Source organism: Myotis davidii, unplaced genomic scaffold (genome assembly GCF_000327345.1).
Source record: "Myotis davidii unplaced genomic scaffold, ASM32734v1 scaffold444, whole genome shotgun sequence".
Classification (NCBI taxonomy): domain Eukaryota; kingdom Metazoa; phylum Chordata; class Mammalia; order Chiroptera; family Vespertilionidae; genus Myotis; species Myotis davidii.
In genome coordinates this window covers 477,012-491,804 of record NW_006294767.1, presented here as the reverse complement: position 1 = coordinate 491,804, position 14,793 = coordinate 477,012, and the positions used below count along the sequence as shown (strand labels likewise).

Sequence of the window (14,793 nt, the reverse complement as noted above, 5' to 3'; positions counted from 1 at the left end):
GTGGAATATAAAGAACAATAAAAACTGATGAACAAGGACAGATCCAGAGAAGGAGAGGCATCGATCAGACTGTCGGGCCTCAAATGGAAGGCAGGGGATGGTGGGAGTAAGGAGGAGAGATCAACCAAAGGACTTATATGCAAGCATATGGGCCTAACCAATGGTCACAGACAACAGGGGGGTGAGGGCATGAGTGGGGGGTTGGGGGGTAATGTGGGGATAAGGACATATGTAATAACTTAATCAATAAAAAAATTTTTTAAAAAAGAATGCAAAGAATAAAGCAAAACATGTTAATGAGGGGGAAAAAAAAGATACCAGGGCATGAAAGGGTCAGACTGCACTGGAGATGTGGCCATTGAACATTGGAAAAACAAGGAGTTTGGGGGCACACAATGAATAAGTAACAAGTGCTCCTGTATTTTGGCAATATGCATCAGGAACCCTACCCGAGGCCAGAGCTGCAATATATTTCAACATATATATGCACTAGAGGCCCGGTGCACAAAATTCATACAAGAGTAGACCTTTGCAGCCACGGTGGCTGCCTCGATCCCTCCCCTGCAGCTGCAGCTGCAACCCCAGCTTCATCCAGAAGGTCATCCAGAAGGACGTCCTTATGGCCATTCGGTCGATTTGCATATTATGCTTTTATTATTATAGATTATTATAAATATATGTTAATACTTTTCACTGGTATTTGTTAAGTTGTACAATAAAAACTATTAAACACTGAACCCTTTAACAAAGTAACTCCACATCTGGAAAATCCAGCCTAGCAAAACAAGTCAGGAGGAGTGGAAAACTGAGCCGTAAGGCTGCTCATTGCAGCTTTTCTTGTAACTGGAAACCACCTATATATGCAACAACAGAAAGCAGGCCAGTAAATTATCATGCCTTCATAAAATATTCTATCGTGCTACCATTAACGCTGGCTTTTCTTCTGAAATGGTAATGGCTTTACAGCCCTCATAAAAACTGATATGAGTCTCTGAAAAGTTCATCAGTAAGATGAAATTTCATGAAGATGAAAGTTTAGAAAACACCCAAATTCCACCTTGAGGTAACCAATGCTTAGCATTTTACAGACTGACCCCTACATACACACACAGCAGGGGAGTGAAAATTAAACATTGAGCTGCCCTCCATCAAAATCTGACCGCATGCCAGATGCCCTATAAAGGACTCTGTCTCTTCACAAAGCCTTGCACAGATTAATGCTAACCCATCGCCAGTTCCCATCTCCTGGCTGGGCTGCAGTGCCTGGAACCTCCCCCAGAGCTGACCCGGGGCCTCGCACCCTCGCTGCCTATGCCCAGCTCCCTCGGGACCACCCTGTGGCCTCGTCTGTGTCACACAGAAACCCAGAGTGCCCTGTTCAAAGGCTGTGGAGCACGGCATCAAAGGCATGGCACACTGCAGGTTATTAGCTCAATCCCATCTCTGTTGAACCTCCAAGCTGCTAATTTATCATATATATGTTAAGAAATTAAACATTTATTAATACTTAGGATTAATATAAAGTAAGATGCATAATGTATAATGTTATATGATATAAAAGTTAATAAACCCATCTTTATCCTTAAAATACTAAGAGAAATGCTTAGGATGTCAATTCTCTGTGGGACTGCCAGTCAAAGGATAAATACACACGGATTTAAATAACAAAGCTTCATTAACAGAAAAAATACAACAGTAGAAAGCAAAGAGAAAAAAGCAGAGAACAAAATTATCTATGTACACTGAGACCTCAAGTGTTTTAAAACAGGGAAGAAATAACAGAGAAATACTGCCACTTGGGCTGCAGCAGTGGGGCTCAGGGGTGTGTGCCCCACTTCACTGTGTGCGACTTTTTAGGATGAAGAAACCAGTAAGAAAGCTTCTTTCCACTCAGGGGACAAGCTATGCGTGTGCGACGTGCCCTGGGGTGGGAGAGAGAGCTCAGGCCCCACTGTCTGCACAATAAGTCCAATTCCCAACAGCCGAGGAATTGAGGTTGTTTATATGAAAGCCGGGGAGCTTCTCGTTGCCAGGTGGCCCCCCCCGCCCACCCAACCTGCCCAGGACTGCAGTCAGTCACCTGGCAGAAAGCCTTGTGCCGTTAGAGGTCGAAACCGCTGACGTGAGGAATACGCTGCCGAGTGATCCCTGAGCCATTTCTGAAACGAGAAGATAAAGCAAACATCACAAAGCGGAGACCACAAGAAATGGGCGTGCGTGCTGAAACAAGAGGGCCTGGCCGCCTCTGACCGGCCCAGTGTTTTCTGCACTGCACCACCGCCACGAAGCTGCACTGCTCTTCCAGGGCGTGACCATGGGGCCAGTCCTCTGTAAGGAGGCTCGGAAGTCCTTAATTTTCGTGTGGTCACCAGTGACAACAAAGCTATTCCACTGAAACTTCATGTCGTCATACAGCAGAAAGTGGGAACTGAGAGCGAGGACTGACATCTGCTTACTTTGCTGCAGTGACCTATCAGCTACCTCAGGAGACACATCCACGCCTCTTAGACTCCTCAAAGAATTTCCTTCTCTTCCTTTTGGTGCCCTACCTGGAAGGTGAAGTCATGGCTCAACATCTTTATCGTATAAGCTGCATGGCCAAATCCACAAAATGCCACTTAGGCATTCCCAGCGGGGAGGGGCCCGCCAGATGGCCATCCTGCTGTCCACGCCCATTCCTGGGGTCCCCAAGACCCTCTCACGTCCCCAACTGTCCTTGCTCGTGGTGCTGCACACCTGAGCCATCCTCAGTAGAGGAGGGCCACGTGCCTGGGGAACTGTCCTCACTCTAGCCACTCGGCCACCACAGTTACCGAGGCAGACTGACCTGTCACATAGGGTTCCAGTGCTTTCGGCACCAAGCTTCTTGCCATTTTCAGGTCTTCAGCAGAGCAGCTTCCAGACTCCAGTCCATAGGCCATCCCCATGCGCTTCAGCACTTCTATGTCGTCATGGATTTCAAACGTGTTGTCAAAATTGAATAGATACTCGAATCTGGAGGAGAAAGTCCCCGTTAGAAAAGTGCCAACTGCAAGACGGAGATGGCCATGCTTGGTTCAGGGGCTCTGACCATTCCGCAGGTGCCCTTCCATCTGGCATCTTCACAAAATCCATCAACTCAGAAACAATGACCCGAGAGGCTCAGGCAGCATCGCTAACCACCGTCCACACCCTGCGGGCACATCCCAGCAGGCTGGTCTACGCTCAGCTCTGCCTGCCTGCCCCACAGGACCAGCAGTGAGCACCCTCTACTGGCTGTGCTATGTCTGAGTAGCTGTCCTAACAACGATCCTAACAGGTGCGATTTACTTTCCTTCTAAAAGAGAGATGCCTGCCCAGCCATGGTGGCTCACTGGTCGACCTATGAACCAGGAGGTCACGGTTGTATTTTTGGTCAGGGCACATGTCTAGCAGAGTCATGCAGGAGGCAGCAATCAATTATTCTCTCTCATCATTGAGGTTTCTATCTCTCTCTCCCTCTCCCTTACTCTCTGAAATCAATAAAAAATATATATTTAAAAATGAGAGAGATACCTAATCAGGGAAAAGCAAATTTCTAAATTAATTATGCTAAAAAGATTATATTTAAAAATTATAGAGACTTATATAAATAAATTGACCAGCAGTTAACACCAACGACTGTGGCATTCTTCACCTCTGACCTGAGACCCCCAGCTTAGACCAGGGGGCCAACAGACAACCTTGTACCTACTTGTCATTAGAAATGCTGCAGTCGATGACGGTCTTCTTGCTGGTGTTCACAATGATGAAAGGCAGGTGGATGACAGAGTTGGGCGGAGGTGGCCGGCTAGCCTGCTGCTCTGCCTGGCGGTTTCTCTGCACCAGATTCTTGAAGGCAATTTGCTAAAAAAAAAAAAAAAAATGAGCAATCAACACATGACTCATATCAGTCGCCACCAAACCTAACACCTTCTCCCCCGGCATCCTCAAAACCCCTCCCTGGGCCCTACAAGACAGCAAGAGGGTCTGGGCTCGCCTTGGGAGATCAGAGAAAACAACTGAGGGCTGAAGGCCCCGGAGAGCTGCCCAGCAAAGAAATGCATCCTAAGAAACCAAATCCCCCGAGAACCGAGACTGCCGAGACCCACACTCACACCATTTCGACAGAAACACCCTCGCAGAGAAGGAGGAGGAGAAACGCGTCTATTCTGGAGGTTATGGTCCGCCCACCCATCTGGGGAGGGGTCTGCGAGTGCCCGCGCCTGTCCCACCACGTGTCACGCCTCAGAAGGCAGACGTTCAGTTGTGGACCTGTAGCTTCCCGGGAAAGCAGAAACGCTCGATGGCCCTGCTGGTAAAGGGTGTCTCCTCGGGGGACGTGGGTCCTTATTTGAGGCCTAAAGCCAGAAAGCCAGGGCCTCAGGCCCTGAAATGACGTTTACCTTCAAGGTAATTTTCTTGCTGTTAATGTAAAGCCAGGAGGATTCCCTCCCTCCCCAGCCAGCCTTCTGCCAAGCTGCCCAGCACTGGGACCAGGAGCTCCAGGCTTAGTGGGAGAGAGGAAGTGATTTGGATTTTTTTTTTTAAGTAGCTATGATGTGCTATAGATGCAGAAAAAGAAAACAATTCATTCTGGAGAGGACAACTGAGTGGAAGAACTTGGAAGTCCAGAGGGGCCACTGCCTGGAGCAACCTCCTGTCCCAGCAGAATCTGTGACCATTTATTTGCTCTTCCATTTCCCAAGTCCCCTCTGCCCCGCATCCCTGGCTGTGACCACTTCTCCCCATCAAAGCACCCCTTCAGCTGGTCCCCCTCTTTTGAGGGCAATGGAGTAACCCAGAGTACAGTAAGGCCTCCCCATGCTGAGTGTGCCTGGCCTGGGCGAGGCACACACCCTTTGCAGTGGACCCTGGGCTCGCTGGACGCTGGGGCAGATGTACCAAGCCCCACAGTGACCCCTCCTGGACTTCTCCCATGTCCTGAGATCTCCAATCTCAGCTGCTAGGCCTGTCCTCAGACCCCACCCCCACCCCCAAGGGTCTCGCTACCACAGCTTCTAATACCCCTGACCCTCTGGTTTTTGGACACATGTTCCCATGACTCCACAGCGGCCTCCAACCTGACCACAGGGCCCATGGCCTTGCTGCCCTTGGGGTCCACAAATATCTCAATAAATTGCTGCTAAGCCATCCTTGCCTTTACTGACCAATCACCACTTCTGCTGGCTGCTGGCCCGGTGCCCCAGGCAGCGACCCCAGCACTGTGCTGCCTCAGTCTGGGGACCAGCCAGTCCCCCTCCACCAAGATCCTTACACATGTGTTTGAGTATTTGCTTCTAATCCAGAACATGCATCCTCAGGACCCTACAGGGGTGAGGCTGACGCTCAGGGATCTCTCTGCAGGCCCAGGGGATGCCCACACAGCTCACTGTCCGCCTACGTCTGAGAGGACGGGAAATGGGCACATTGACACCTGTTCTCTGACCATGTGTGCTCACCTCTGACCAGTAACTGCCGCCTCAGGCTCACTCTGCATCTCACACCCCTGGTCTGGTACTCAGAGCACACTTTACACACACCCCAGAGAATTTGTACATGCTCCCTTCCTGAGGGGCTATCACTCCCGCCATTTGGACACTCTGTGACAAGTGATGCACTCACTCATGGTCACACTCACACATGCATGCATGCTCATACATGTGCTGTTACATGCTCACATACTCACAAGCATGCACACACTCACACTCACACAATCTGTGGCCACAAAGCCCATGGTCATGAGCGTTCGTATCAACGACACACTCACAGGATGAGCCCAGTGAGTATTTATGAAATTCACATCCAAAACCTCCAAGCAGAGATTTTATTCCCCATGTAGGAATAGAATGAATGGCAAGTTACTAAAGACATTAAAATTACCTTGCCTCCAAAGATAAGCCTTTCATTACCTGTAGAATAAGTTCTTGAAGTTGAGACTGTTTCTGTTTTATTCTTTCAAGTCTTCTTTGTCTCTCTACCTTCAAAAACAAACCACCAATACGAGAAGTCATCGCAATGGGTTTAATACAGCAGAATTTAAAGCCCGTGTCAACACAAGGTCACCCAAGCAGGCTCCTGAAGAATGTGTTCACCCTGAATCTAATGATGGAAAGCAGACCAATCTAGAGCATGGCACATGAGACAAGACACAGGCAAGTTTTTCTTCAATCCAAAATCTGCATCCTTTTCTCCCGTCTTCCCTCACTTTCTGCATATGACTATTGTATATTTTTAAAATCCGGGTCCTGACAGGATAGCTCAATTGGTTCAAGCGTTATCCCTATATGCCAAGGTTTCGGGTTTGATCCCCAGTCAGGTCACATACAAGAATCAACCAATGAGTGCATAAGTAATTGGATCAACAAATCAGTGTTTCCATCTCTCTCTCTCTCTCTCTCTCTCTCTCTCAGCTCAATATATAAATTTTTTCAAATTATTAAAAATCCCCAAAGTTGGAATTCAGAACTGACCTACACTGGAGTTCACGGCCCTCACTGGTCCGACCACCCCCCCACCCACAGGGAGGGTCTGCAGAGCCCACACACACGGGACAGCCCACCAACGTCAGAGACCCTGGGAAACCAGGACAAACCTGCCCACCTGGTCCAGGCCAGGCACAGAGAGCGTCAGACCCTTAGCAGCACCAAGGCCACAGACAAAAAACGCCGGCGTTGGAGGAATGACTCTCCCTGGACACATGAGCACAAAAGGCCAGCTGCGTACCTCCAAGTTCTGACATTCCTGAGCTGAGTTGGTGGGCAGGCCGATCCATTTGATTTCCTTCTTCTCCTTGGAGATGATGTTCATGGCCATCAGCACATTTAAGGCATCATAGACTCGCCGTCTTATGTTCTTCTGATCATAAGCCTGGGGAAGGGGAAGCGGGAGTTTTCCACACGATCCCGGACAGCTCACAGATCAACGTTAAACGTCAGACCCTGAACTCAAGGCCGTGCACTGTCAATCTGCTGTGTGTCAAACAAACCCACGGCAGCAGCCGGCACCACCCCTAACCCATCCTCACGGAACCAGCCAGGCCGGGCCAGAGGGCATTTCTGCAGGGGGAGGTTGCCCGGTAGGCAGAGCCAGAACCACACACAAAATCATTTAGGGATCATGGGGCATCATAAAAAATTCCTTTGTCCTGTTCTCGGACCTCTCTGTACACCTGAAGGTGTCTCAAATAGTAACACAGTGGGCTGCGCAGTGCTGGGGTGCCTGTAACTCCTGGCCGCCCCGTACCCCCACCACACAAACTTACGGATTCGTTTGGTAAGATGTGGTTATCGGCGGCACTGAACTCTGCGACCAGCTCGTCGGCCACCTCATTATAGGACGTGGTTCCCTTCCTCTGCACCTTCTCACAGACCTTCATGGAGAAGTGCCTCAGGCCCTTACCGTTCTTCTCGCCTTTCCTGTTGCGTTTCCTTCAAAAATACAAAGGAGAAGTAATGCCCTTAGCATTCGTAGAGGCAGCCTTGAATTAAGACACGTTTACCTTAAGGGGCTAGCAACCTACACAAGGGCCCGAGTCCCGCGGGTGCTGGAGCTCACGCCACAGACCGCAGGGGAACCTGGCTCCGTCTCCGAAGAGCATACTCGGCACCACCAGTGGGTGTCCGACGTTTCCTCTCTTTCTTCAGAGGCCAGACCTCACGTTTGTATCTTCAACTCAGGGAAGATGGGGCAGACGCCCAAAGGGATGGGACCCAGTACCTATCTGATGGGCATCCATACACTAAACACTGCTTCTTCAAACAATGTCCATCAACATCAGGAATTATGAAAATTTTACTGCAAATTTAGGACTTTTTAGGGCAAATTTAAGCTAACAGACAAGGGGAGTGCTGAAGACCGGAGTGTGCTTCCGATTAGGAGTGAACCCAAATGTCTGAATTTTAAGTCACCATGTTAAGGAAAGGGCAGCTCTGAGTTTCTAACTGGATGACTTTGGGGACTGATGATTTTTGCTTGAGAACCAAAATAGACATGATTTTATAGCTTTGTCTCTTTGTCAGTTTTTAAAGAAAGTCGCAAAGCTGATCTTCAAATAAAACTGTTCTCAAATTGGTTTGCTTTAGTGGAAGAAAGGATCAAAGTGACACAGTGTGGTGGGGCCGTCAGGTGGGACCAGCGCCATGAAAAGGCAGCTCCATGTGGCTGCAGCGGGTGAAGCTGCTGTGAGTCCATCACATTTACACGTCATCCCCTGAAAGTTACTTTCCAGTGCAGACAAGGGAAAGTGCCAGGGTTACACTGTGCTGAAGGTCAGCTCCCTCCTCTTCTTCCCCCAAATGCTGACCACACCTTCGAGTGTAGCATAGCCTTCATCCCAACTACGGGGGGACAGCTCTCCCGCCCGTCACAGTAGAACCATCACCCCAAAAATTGGGGGCAGCTCCCCGCCCTCCACAATATAACCATCACCCCAAAACTACTGGGGGCAGTTCTCCCACCCTCTACAATATAACCATCACCCCAAAACTACAGGGGGCAGCTCTCCCGCCCTCCACAATATAACCATCACCCCAAAACTACTGGGGGCAGTTCTCCCACCCTCTACAATATAACCATCACCCCAAAACTACAGGGGGCAGCTCTCCCGCCCTCCACAATATAACCATCACCCCAAAACTACAGGGGGGCAGCTCTTCTGCCCTTTACAGTATAACCATCACCCCAAAACTACAGGGGAGAGGCTCTCCCGCAGCCTGACCTCCTTTACGAGGAAAAGCGTGCCTTGACTACACATCTCTTCTGGGCACACATTGGACATTTAAAATCCTCTGGCGTGACGATCAGCCCCTACGGCCACAGAGAGCTAGGGGGTTACAATTCTAGGCAATGTGCTCACCCGGCAGACCAAGGTGAGGGGTCTGAAGGCTGGTTCTGTGAGACAAAGTGAGTGTTAGGGGTGTGTGGGCTTCCTACCACGATAGTGTTTGGCGCTGCAGGTCTCTGAGGCGTACCAATTACCTACAGTCAAAAAAGACAATTCAGAACACAATCAGAAATCTCCCACATACGACGCTGCCATTTTATCATTTCTCATTACCTACAGCCGCTGTTGAATGGCAATGGCCACAGATATCAGAGAGAACAGTGACAATGTGAGTAACCCAACAGACGACCCTTTGAACTATGACGATGTGGCCACACTATTCTGAACGTGTCTTTATTTCCCTTCGTCACCCTCAGGCATCTTCTCTAGTTACACAACAGCAGCAGGAAATATCAGGCAGCACAAACAAGCCAGCAGAACAGCGTGCACCTCCGGGGCAGGTGCCTTTAGCCGTGAGGCGTGTAAATCACATGTCCCAGGTACAGAATTCTGGGGGGGACTCAGCACATTTCTATTTTCCCTCTTTTATTTCCCTTTTAATGATACAGATAAGGATAAAAATCTACCCTTCAGGGGTGCTAAAATGAGGCCAAAACCAGAAAACAGCTCTCAGAAGAGAAGGAACACAGGGCAACTCTGGTGCGCCGTTAGCTTGTCCGAGTGCGGGAAGCCCACCCCAATGGTGGTTTTGTGGGGGGAACCCAGGCACCCCACAGAGCACAGGGCAGGGGAAAGGGAAACGAACAGCATTGGGAACAAAGGCAAGGGGTCTCAATGCCCACAGCACAGCCTGGGACAAGCCCATGTCTTGGGGTGACGGGGCCAACATGCCCCTCATCGGCTGTCTGAGCACCCAACACCCATCTCTTCACCAAAGGAAGGGAAGCCTTGCTTCATCTTTTAACAAGCATTTAGAACGGTGGTCCTATCAATTAACATTAAAATATTAACTTGGGGGACATGCAGACATTGTACAGCCAAGTAAAATTCCAACTTTTCTGGCAAATACTGTATGAACTCATTTATATGTGGAATCTAAAAAAATAAACCAAAAAAACTTCAAGCTCAGAGGTTGGGGCGGGGGGCGGGGAGGTAAGCAAAATGAATGAAAGGGGTCACAAGGTACAAGCTTCCAGCTATAAAATAAATGTCATGGGGTAATGTACAGCACAGTTAATAATGCTGCCCTGCATATGTGAAAGATGCTAACAGATCTTGAAAGTTCTCATTACAAGAAAAAAATGTATAACTATATATGATGACCAATATATAGACTTTTTATGGTGACCATTTCATAGTGTATACAAATATCAAATCGTTATGTTGTACACCTGAAACTAATATACTGTTGTATGTCAATTATAGTTCAATAAGTAAAATCTAATTTCAATTTCTTCAAAGATACTGTTGTCTGACTTTCTCAAAACTGATAAACTGGCCCTGGAAATCATTCAGAAACACTTTCTGAGTTACTACACAGCAAAGTGCCTCAGCAACCTGATGTCACTGAACATGTTAACATCAGGCATCGAATGCTAGGGCAACCTCACCCGCGGGCAGAGGGTCAACTGTGGCCTTAGACTTGCTGTGGCTGCTGCCTGGCTATTTTAAGCTGGACGCTCCTTCTAGTCCCCTTCTTAGTGGGATAAGTGTGTTACCTGCAGTGGCCCCGGGGCAGCTGACCCTGCACTTTGTAAATTATCCCTAAGCCCAGGTCACCTGTCAATGTTAATGATCCACAAAACACGGAAAGAAAGACAGCTCAAGTGAATGTCATTCTTTTCATTCACATTTCCAATGACAAGCGCTTCATCACAGTGTTTTTCAAACTGTAGATCACCCTCACTCAAAAGCCATGAAGTCAAATAAATCAGTGAATTTCTGAAAAAATTCAACAGGATAGAGAAGATAAATCTCCTAGAGAGGAGGAATGCCTTGCGAAACTTTTGTTTCTGTTAAAAAGGTGCGTGCATTTACCATGTACGGGGCGCTGGGTCACGGTGGGGAATGCAAGCCTGCTAAGGCCCGTGGTCCAGTTTGGGAAACATGGAGACCTGTCGCTCACATTTTCCTGGACCCCATTGGTTACATTCCCAGGAGAGTAGATTTAAGATGCCACCACACCTCAGTGGGAAGACACCAGCAAGACTTACTGGCCTCACGTGCTGCAGCTCCGCTCAGAAGAGGGCTACCTAACTTCAGGGTCAGTGCCCCACCAGACACTCAGGCTGGGCCCTGAGACCAATGCCCTCTCTATTGTCCTCTCCCTAACCTGCGTCTCTTCCTCAGACCAAATGTTCTGCAATGAGAACGGAAAGCCAGAGGGCCAGGCACACAGCAAGGGCTCAATAACTGCTCACTGTGCGGACAGCCTTCCTAAATGATAGGCTAGGTGAGCGAGGAGGGCTCCTTGCGCCCACTGGCATCACCCACATCTTCGAGGAGGAGTGGAGGCCAGCAGCACCTGCGGGTTTTCTCTCTTTGCTTTTTTATTTTCACTATTTTACATGAAGATTTTGCCCCGTGGGGAACACCTCCATCGGGGCTGTGAGCTGAACACCAGACCACCGATTGGGTGATGTGGAAAGACCTAACAAGCCTCAGGTTACATTTCCACTCACATGAAGTTCAATGAAGTCTCACCTCTCATGTCAGAATCAGCCAGTCCTCTTTGTTTTTAATTCCTTGGTTTATAACGTTTTAAGAGACATTTGCAAAGTATAGGCTTTAATTCACAGCCCTGGGTTTTGCAAAGGATACATTACCACTACTAGCTCCACCCCAAACAGCTTGATTCAAATCAGTGATTTAACTTTTGGACTGACAAAGTTTAGGGTGCACCAAAAGAAAATCTCCCCGTTATTTTCTTCCCAACTATTTACACTTAATAAAAATAGAACTGTTCCTATAATTAATGAGGTATTCCCAAGCTAAATTCTGCTATAATATACAGTACTTTAAAATGTTAATTATACATTAAAACATAAAATGGAATATTAGCTTATACCAAAAAGACATTTACTGAAAAACAATAATGTGCCAAATGTGTCTACAAACTACTTGCTTTGGAAAAAAAAAAAATCACAGCCATTTTGCTAAGCAAACATGGCCAAATTTTATTGAGGGGCTGACAGGGAGCAACATGGGGTAAGGGGCCCACACAGTCCTGGGAGAGCAGATCCACCTCTGGCCCCTCCCATGGAACTGGCAAGGGCAAGGACATACCTGTCACACAGTACCCTGACAGCCTGCAGAGACCTAACCCCACGTGACCTGAACACGGACACCACCCTCGTTTCCCTGGCAGGTAACATCCACCCTAAGGAGCGCCAGAGCCAAGGTGCAGGCAGCCCCCACACAACTCCATGCCGCTCGACCTGAGCTCTCCATGGCACACCTAAGAAACCTGCAGGGCAGATCCAGGACCAGCAGGGAGCACGTAGCGACAGGGCAAGCTGCCTGGCCTGGGCTGAGTCCCACCGTCCCCCGCACAGAGGGGAAGGCCAGCCAGCAGCAGAACACAGAAGCATGGGGGAGACCACCTGTGATCTCCGAGAAAGGCAACCGTCCTAGCATTGCGAGCATTCGACAGGAAACTGCAAAAGCAAACCTCACACTCCAAACCCCAAGCTGGAACCTAAGGGTCACAGTCCCGAACCCACAAGCCCACCCTACCTGGGGCCCCTTACCACTTGCTGTGTAATGTTGACATTGGATGACTGTCCGAACGTTTTTGGCAAGAGCTGCTTCCCAAGCGTGTTTACTGTGGAGGGGTGAACAGCTACTAAGGACACAACACCTGCAACGCAAGGAAACGAGAGGTTAGTTCTTTGCTGAATTAAGGTTAATAGTGAGTTTCAGGTCAGTGATGCTTCTAATTAGAAAGTCCTTCCCCACTTTTACCATTTTAGATCTATGGATCAATAACACACACCTTTACTAGGCTCAACTCTCATTTAAGGGGGGCTGATGGACACAGAGGCTTGCTCTCCCTACAATTAGCCCCTCTCTGGGGCTGGGGCACAGGTGCCCACAGGCTTTATCACCAACCTGCCCCAAACCCCTGTCAGCCCATCTACAGAATGTGCTGGTGGGACTACAGGCTGTAGAGATAACAGCTCTTAAAAGACTCTAATTTTATGACAATCACAGAATAGAATACGCTCAGGTGAGAGCTCCAATGACTTCCGGGCCTTTACCACATGAGAAGAGGAGAGACTCCTGTTCGGGTCATGCCTCGAGACCCTTCTGGTTTCCCTAAAGCAGACCAGCTGGGAGCCACCTATCCTCTCGGGGTTTGGAAGTGGTGGTTCTGCAACCAGGCCTCACACGGGGCCGGCATGCCATTTTCCTTCATTTCCACCCAGTTCAGCATCACGACGACTTCCAAATAACCGGTGAGGCATCGTCTTCAGTGTAGCCTGGCCTAAAGTTTCACTGAACCCTTTACAATCCATGCATTTTAAAGAACAGACCTCTTCAAAATTCAATAAACAATGAATTTTGCTGCTACATAAAAACACATTAATTTCTCTTTAATAACCGAAACTGACCAACTGACTAACCTGAATATCTAACCAACAGAAACATATTTAATTTACTTTCTGTAAATAAGTATCTGTTTTGAATTTTTTATGTTCCTCTAAAAATAGAGATCTGCAGGGTGGGGCAAAAGTAGGTCTACAGTTTTGAGTACACAAAACACTGAGTTTGCTCTTGTATTATTATTATTAAGTACTAGAGGCCCAGTGCACAGAATCCTGCACCAGTGGGGTCCATTGCACCGGTGCACAATTGGGGTGGGGAGGGACCACAGGAATTGCTCCAGGGCATGTCCAGCCCATCTTGCCCAGTCCCGATGGAGCCTGCTGGTCAGTACATGTCATGGCTGCCAGTCAAACAGCTGAACCATCAAACGGTCGCTTAGGCTTTTATATATATAGACTAGAGGCCCAGTGCACAATAATTTGTGCACTGGTGGGGGGAAGGGTGTCCCTCAGCCCCACTTGTGCCCTCTCACAGTCTGGGACCCCTCGGGAGATAACGACCTGCTGGCTTAGGCCTTCTCCCGGGTGGCAGAGGGCAGGCCCAATCCCTAGGTGCAGCCCCTGGTTGGGCTCAGAGCAGGGCCTATTGGGGAGTTGGGCGCCGCCCCCTGTCATGCACAGAGCAGGGCAGATCCGGAGGTTGCAATGCCACCCTCAGTCACGCTCAGGGTAGGGCCGATTGGGGGGTTGGGGCGCCGCCCTCTCACACTCTCAAGGCAGGGTCGATGGGGAGGTTGGGGCACCGTCCCGTCACCCACAGAGCAGGGCCAATCAGGGGGTTGGGGCACTCCCCCCTGTCACACTCAGGTCAGGGCCGATGGGGAGGTTGCGGCTCCACCCCGTCACACACAGCAGGGCCCATGGGGGCGGGGGGACGCACCCTGTCACACACAGAGCAGGGCCAATCAGGGAGTTGGGGAGCTCCCCCCTATCAGGCACAGAGCAGGGCCGATCAGGGGGTTGGGGCACCTTCCCCCGTCACAAACAGAGCAGGGTGGATAGGGAGGTTGTGGCCCTGCCCCCTGTCACACACAGAGCCGCAGGGCGATCATGGGGTTGGGCGCTGCCCTGTCACACTGTTTCAGGGGCCAGGAGGCCTCGCTGCTCCGCTGATCCCAGTGCTGGGAGGCATATTACCCTTTTACTATATAGGATAGAGGACTGATGCACGGGTGGGGGTCGGCTTGTTTGCCCTGAAGGGTGTCCTGGATCAGGGCGGGGGTTCCCACTGGGGTGCCTGGCCAGCCTGGGTGAGGGGATGATGGCTGTTTGCAGCTGGTCACACACCCTTCAGGGTGGGGGTCCCCAATGGGGTGCCTGGCCAGTCTGGGTGAGGGGCTGAGGGCTGTTTTCAGGCTGGGGGTGACTGAAGCTCCCAACTGCTCCTTTTTTTCTTTTTCTTTT

The 14,793-nt window shown here is 49.6% G+C and overlaps 1 protein-coding gene across 2 annotated transcripts in view; it reads right to left on the bottom strand.

The window, feature by feature from the left end:
• Positions 1 to 14,793, bottom strand: part of TFDP1 (transcription factor Dp-1) — a 51,073-nt gene that overhangs the window by 3,594 nt on the left and 32,686 nt on the right. For both annotated transcript variants that reach the window (XM_006769300.2, XM_006769299.2), the window contains 8 exons: positions 12,532 to 12,641; positions 8,855 to 8,976; positions 7,262 to 7,427; positions 6,724 to 6,867; positions 5,910 to 5,978; positions 3,713 to 3,864; positions 2,828 to 2,994; positions 2,081 to 2,159 (listed from right to left, as the gene is read on the bottom strand). In XM_006769300.2, the coding sequence (XP_006769363.1) occupies positions 2,081 to 2,159; positions 2,828 to 2,994; positions 3,713 to 3,864; positions 5,910 to 5,978; positions 6,724 to 6,867; positions 7,262 to 7,427; positions 8,855 to 8,976; positions 12,532 to 12,641 (1,009 nt within the window). The remainder of the gene's footprint in view (positions 1 to 2,080; positions 2,160 to 2,827; positions 2,995 to 3,712; positions 3,865 to 5,909; positions 5,979 to 6,723; positions 6,868 to 7,261; positions 7,428 to 8,854; positions 8,977 to 12,531; positions 12,642 to 14,793) is intronic.